The 6132-nt window shown below is 36.2% G+C and overlaps 2 protein-coding genes across 3 annotated transcripts; both read left to right on the top strand.

Annotated features, from left to right (window-relative positions):
* The first annotated feature begins 933 nt into the window (after nucleotides 1-933).
* LOC130991414 (protein WHAT'S THIS FACTOR 9, mitochondrial-like) lies at nucleotides 934-5358 on the top strand. Of its 2 annotated transcripts, XR_009091148.1 has the most exons (4): nucleotides 934-1514; nucleotides 2210-3041; nucleotides 3209-3254; nucleotides 5285-5358. XR_009091148.1 is itself a non-coding variant. In XM_057915631.1 (3 exons), exons 1-2 carry the CDS (start codon nucleotides 1065-1067, stop codon nucleotides 3011-3013), a joined length of 1254 nt encoding a protein of 417 aa, XP_057771614.1. In that variant the 5' UTR covers nucleotides 934-1064; the 3' UTR covers nucleotides 3014-3041; nucleotides 3209-3308. The 2 variants fall into 2 exon arrangements, 1 of the variants encoding a protein (XP_057771614.1); XM_057915631.1 differs by lacking the exon at nucleotides 5285-5358 and having other exon boundaries at nucleotides 3209-3308.
* On the top strand, nucleotides 4056-4714 carry LOC130991415 (ubiquitin-40S ribosomal protein S27a). The gene has a single exon (XM_057915632.1). It carries the CDS (start codon nucleotides 4096-4098, stop codon nucleotides 4564-4566), a length of 471 nt encoding a protein of 156 aa, XP_057771615.1. The 5' UTR covers nucleotides 4056-4095; the 3' UTR covers nucleotides 4567-4714.
* Nucleotides 5359-6132: the final 774 nt, after the last annotated feature.

The following is a 6132-nucleotide window of genomic DNA, read 5'->3' on the forward strand; positions in this document are numbered from 1 at the left end:
AGTATAACGTTAGTCTTGAAAAATAGAAATAATTTTCCTCAAAAAAAAAAAAAAATAGAAATAATTTTGTTTCAGCATTATTAACTGAATGAAAATTTGGAAATTCGGCAGCAGAAATGAGAGTAAGGTTTAGTATTGAAACACGAAATTAGATTTTGTTCGGACATTAATTAATTAATTAAAGGATTAATGGCCTATAAATACTCAAACTATACCCAAATTTTAGTTTTTAATCAAATATATCATTTTAGTAAAAAAACATAAAATTTTAATTTTTTGGAATTTGACCTGACTCAAAAAATTTATTGACCAATAACTTGATTGTCTGAATTCTGATGGTCAATATGAAGATACAATTGTAAAGATATATTTATAATGAGAGGCACTCTTCTGTGCAAATGGTTTCTGAATGACACCACTTTAACATACAAATGACACACTTGAATATCTTCAAGTGTAATTTGTATGCTGAAGTAGTTTCATTCGAAAATGTTCAAGTGTTATTTTCCGAATAAAGTAGTGTCATTCTGGCAACCAGTTACACGGTGCAACTGGCTACACATAATTAAGTATTTGTGTTATAATGATACTTATATTGTTAGTTTTTGGTCATCGAAAGTGGTCGAAATATATATATATATATATATATATATAATTTCGTGACCTTAACTTTCATGCCATTTTTTTAACTGGTTATCAAAGCCCAACAATATATGTATCATTAGAAAAATAAATTTAATAGCTTTTCAACCGTACCTTTGGATTGCCCATCGAAATTCAGACAATCAATTTATTAGTCGAGGAACTTTCGGCTTAGATCAAATTTCAAAAATATAGAAATTTATTTATTTTTTGACAAAAAAAAAATTGGTCAGAAACTTAAATTTGGGTATAGTTGGTGTATATATATAGTAAATTAAGTAATTAACCCTTAATTAAATAAAATAGGTTAAAATTCGAAGCCGCCTCCTTCCATGCTCAGCTGATTGCTCAGTTTCTCTGCTTCAAATCTCTCTCTCATAACATAACTGTCGTCTATTTCTGATGATTTGATCAGATTCGCGATGAATTTCAACTCCAAGTATAAATCTCTGGCTTCATTATTGAAATTCCCGCTCCACAATCTCCAGCATCGCCGCACAATCGCCAAAGTTCGTCTCAAATGGGTGAAAAACCGGTCTTTGGATCACATCATCGACGTCCAAACCGACATCAAAGCCGCTTGTCTCATCAAAAACGCGATCATCCGCTCGCCGACGGGATATTTGACCTCCAAATCGCTCCTCGATTCTCAGAAACTGCTGGGCCTCACCGTGCCGACTCTGCGCTTTATGCGGAGGTACCCCACGCTGTTCGAGGAGTACCCTCACCCCAAATACCCCTCTTTGGCGTGTTTCAAGCTCACTGAGCTGGGAACGATGATGCATCAAAAGGAGCTGGGAGTCTTCGAGCAGTGCGAAGCTGATATCGTCGAGAGGCTCTGCAGGGTTTTGATGATGACCCGCAATCAAATGGTAATCGATTTGCCCTAGCTTTTTTGTTTTTGTTTTGGATAATTATGCCTTTTGATTTGGGTGAATTAACAACCCCCTTTTTTGTGGAAAATATGTTTGGTTTTTGGAATGTACTGATTATTATTAGATGTTTTCAAGAATGAAATGTTCTTGATGAACTTGATTCAGATTGCTTAATTTTTTGGAATTTGTGCTAACTCTAAAAGTTTGTTGATCAATAACTTGGTTGACTGAATTCCGACGGGCAATATGAAGGTACCGTTGGAGAGTTCTTGACGCTATCTTTGTAATGACGCTTATATTATTGGGTTTTGGTCACAGGAAGTAGTCGGAAAAAAAAATATAGAGTTTAAAGACATCAAATTTCATGCTATTTTATTACCACTTTCGGTGACCAAAACCTAACGATACAAGTATCATTAGAAAGATAACTTCAAGAGCTATCCAACGCCCATCGGAATTCAGACAATCTATTGACCGACGAATTTACAGCTCGGGTCAAATTCCAAAGAAATAGATTTGGTTAAAAACCAAAATTTGGGTATAGTTCGTGTATTTATAGGCAGTTAACCTTGAATCTAATGGTTTTTTTTATTTATATCTTCAAGAATGGAATGTATTTGTTGAATTGGTACCAAATTGGTGTAGGTTTGGCATCTTCTTTCTCAGTTGGTGATGGTTTGATGTGTTGACAGCTGCCTTTCCAATCCTTGCATCCATTAAAATGGGATTTAGGGTTGCCCGATGATTTCGACAGAAACTTGGTCAGAAAATATCCAGACCATTTTAGGGTGGTGAAGGGAAGCAGTGGGAGCAACTGCTTGAAGCTTGCTCAATGGCGGGAGGAGTTTTCCGTTTCTTCGTTGCAGAAGATGAACGAGAAGAGCATCATCGATGGAGCTCCCCGTTACAGAGGATTCAAGAGGGGGGAGGCTGCACTGGAGTTCCCGATGAGTTTTCCGAGGGGCTATGGAGCCCAGAAGAAGGTGAAAGCATGGATGGAAGACTTCCAAAAGCTGCCTTACATCTCTCCCTATGAAGACTCAAGAGGGATAGACCCAGATAGCGATATCATGGAGAAGAGAGTTGTTGGGGTGCTCCATGAGTTTCTAGGCCTCACCATATACAAGAAGACTAAGAGGAATTACTTGAGATGTTTGAGGGAGGAGCTTAATCTTCCCCATAGGTTTACTCGGATCTTTACTCGATATCCCGGGATATTCTACCTCTCCCTGAAATGCAAGACCACGAGCGTGGCGTTGAGGGAGGGCTACCAACGGGGTAAGCTGGTCGATCCACATCCTCTTGCGCGCCATAGGGATAAAGTCTGCTATCTCATGAGAACAGGTTTGATCTATAGAGGTAAAGCTCTTGATGTCATACCTCGTCTCGACAATGTTGAAGAAGAAGATGATGATGATGAAGATGAAGTCGAGATAAGTGGTGAAGACTATGATTCGGAGGCTGAAACCGGCTCCGATGAGGATTTATCATTGTAGGAGTCATTTTTGTTGTTGTTTCAGCAAAGTGAAAGGAATTAAGCATTTGTTGGTTTTTCTTAGCAGTTAGCATACATAAAGTAGCAGCAGAAGTCTATAAAAATTGATAAGAAAAATTGATAATTTTCAAAATCCCATAATTATGAGAAAAATATAAATAAATAATTTTTAGTTAAAATAACTAAAAATTGCAAGGTGTTTATAACCGTAGGCTAAAAGAATTAGGAATTCTCAATCTCAAGTAAAGAAAAAGGGTAGAATTTAAGGGATGGAAATTTGGTTTTTACTAAGAAAATGGATTTAGATTAGATGCCTACATAGGTTGTAAGATTTAGCTTTGGATTGTAAAATAATTATATTCTAGTATTCGATTGATTCAGATCATAATCTTGTTGCAAACTTTATTAATTCTTTGAATTTTTATTTAGTTTAAGATATTGTTAGACCATATATCCAAAACTATTGGGTGCGGTTATAGTGAGAACCACACTTATCGTGAGAACATAAGAACCATTAAAATCAATGCATCTACTATATAAATTAATGCATTCGCTATTAAATTTAATGCATCCGAAAATAATAAAAATTTTGCTCCCTTCAGGATTCGAACCCAGAATCTGCATTCATCCACCAAGATGATGTATCCACCGTAGATCTTGATGATCGAATGGCTTAAAATGGTTCTCTGTTCTAATTTTATTTAGTAGTTCTTATTTGAACCTCTCCCCTATTCGAGCATCTTAATTGAGACTTTGCTATAATTTTCTTCTTTTAATTGTCCCCATAGGATTTCATTAAGTTTGACACGACACTACTTCAATCAATATGTAAGATTTTTTTGAGGAAAAAGAGATTATATCAAAAATCTGTAAAAACATTTGATCTTTCAAGAAAAAAGCAATATATCGTTTAAAAAAAAATAAAAAAAATAAAAACAATTTGTCAAAATTCGGGCCCAACATATTAGGCCCAAAACCAAAAAGCCCATCCAACCAAACCCTTTTCACCCAAAACCCTAACTTATTTAAAGCGCCCCTCTTTCAATTCATCGCACCCAAACCCTAATCCATCGCCTCGCGAAGATGCAGATCTTCGTGAAAACCCTAACTGGTAAGACCATCACCTTGGAGGTTGAATCCTCCGACACGATCGACAATGTCAAGGCCAAGATCCAGGACAAGGAGGGCATCCCGCCGGACCAGCAGCGCCTGATCTTCGCCGGAAAGCAGCTCGAGGACGGCCGCACCCTCGCCGACTACAACATCCAGAAGGAGTCCACCCTCCACCTGGTCCTCCGCCTCCGCGGCGGCGCGAAGAAGCGCAAGAAGAAGACCTACACCAAGCCGAAGAAGATCAAGCACAAGAAGAAGAAGGTCAAGCTCGCCGTGCTCCAGTTCTACAAGGTGGATGACTCCGGCAAGGTTCAGCGGCTGAGGAAGGAGTGCCCCAACGCCGAGTGCGGCGCCGGAACTTTCATGGCCAACCACTTCGACAGGCACTACTGCGGTAAGTGTGGGCTCACCTACGTCTACAATAAGACCGCCGGTGATTGAGGCGTTCTTTATATGTTGAATTGAACTCTGTTTTTTTATGTTATAATTTTGAATCTAGCTTTCTGGTGTTATGGATTTTGGCTAAGTATTGTTATGACACTACAATTTTATTTTTAGGTGTTTGAATTTAGTTTAACTTTTCGCATCACTGGATTTTGTTCTGCAATACTTCTTTGTGTTTCCTACTAAATGTGCATTATAATGAAACTTGCTTGGGGCATGTTTGGAGTATGGTGTAGATAAATTTAGGGCTGTTGAGATAAATCAAGATAGGCATTTATTGTAGATAAAATTAGATTAATCAAGCTAGGTATGTGATGCATTGGGGAATGAGTATTTAAAAAAATAATCTTGAATCATTGAGGAGCACAAAAATGTTGCAAATTTTGGTCTATTGTGGCATTATGTCAATGCCATTATATTGTTACTAGCATTATTTTTGTCCCAAGCTTCAATCTTGTGTTGGGAATTGTTCATATTGTTATACTGAGCAATAATAATAAGTGATTATCTTCTATTGTTCTAGCTTATGCAATTGTGCTATAAATATATTTGTCAAAACAATTTAATTAAGTTGATGAGTAAGTAAAAAGAGTATCTGCACACTCACAACTGCAAGAACTTGTAGTTTAAACTTTAAACCTAAATCTTGTTTGGTAGAATTATAGGAGAGAGAGAGAAAGAGGAGAATAATTACCATTTTGGAATCTTTATCAAGTAAAGAAAAAGGGTAGAATTTAAGGGATGGAAATTTAGTTTTTACCTAGAAAATGGGTTTAGATTAAATGGCTACATCAGTTGTAGGATTTAATTTATTTCATTAAATAATTCATTTATTTTGTAATTAATCAATTACTTTTGGATTTTAAAATAATTACTAAATTCTAGTATTCGATTATTTCAGATCATAATCTTGTTGCGAACTTTATTAATTCTTTGAATTTTTATTTAGTTTAACATATTGTTAGACCATATATCCAAAACTATTCGAGCATCTTAATTGAGAGACTTTGATATACTTTTCTTCTTTTGATTTCCCCCATAGGATCCATCAATATATATGTAAGGTTTGTTGAGGAAAAAGAGATTATGTCAAACTAAAGCATTGTCAATTACAATCTCCTCTAAATAAGTAGAAAAAGAATCGTCCAACGCACGTATTGAGAAATATCGGTAGCATATTGAGCGAGGCTATGCTCTGCTCTGTTCGCCGAACGAAACTTATGTTTCGTTCGGGTCGAGGTATGAGCCGCAACAAAAGAATCTGTAAAAATCTCAAAAAAGCAACAATGATTCTCCAAATCGAATACGAATTCGAATAATAAAATATTCTTAATGTCTAAGATCAAAAATTTTGAATTCGAATTCATAGTGCAGTAATATTTAAAAGTCTTTAGATTTATCATTTCTCAACATATCGTGACATACGAACAATTTTCGTATAGAAGATTCAAGAGGAATCGAGACCCCAATAGCAATATCATGGAGAAGAGAGTTGTTTGAGGGAGGAGCTTAATCTTCCGCATTAGTTTACTTGGATCTTTACTGGATATCCCGAGATATTTT

The sequence above is a fragment of the Salvia miltiorrhiza genome, chromosome 7 (assembly GCF_028751815.1).
Source record: "Salvia miltiorrhiza cultivar Shanhuang (shh) chromosome 7, IMPLAD_Smil_shh, whole genome shotgun sequence".
Lineage (NCBI taxonomy): Eukaryota > Viridiplantae > Streptophyta > Magnoliopsida > Lamiales > Lamiaceae > Salvia > Salvia miltiorrhiza.

Excerpts from the sequence above, each read along its gene's own strand:
- LOC130991414 (XM_057915631.1), top strand. The coding sequence starts at position 1,065 with ATGAATTTCAACTCCAAGTATAAATCTCTGGCTTCATTATTGAAATTC. Across the intron at positions 1,515-2,209 it reads TGATGACCCGCAATCAAATG|CTGCCTTTCCAATCCTTGCA; the intron begins GTAATCGATTTG and ends ATGTGTTGACAG.
- LOC130991415 (XM_057915632.1), top strand. The coding sequence starts at position 4,096 with ATGCAGATCTTCGTGAAAACCCTAACTGGTAAGACCATCACCTTGGAG.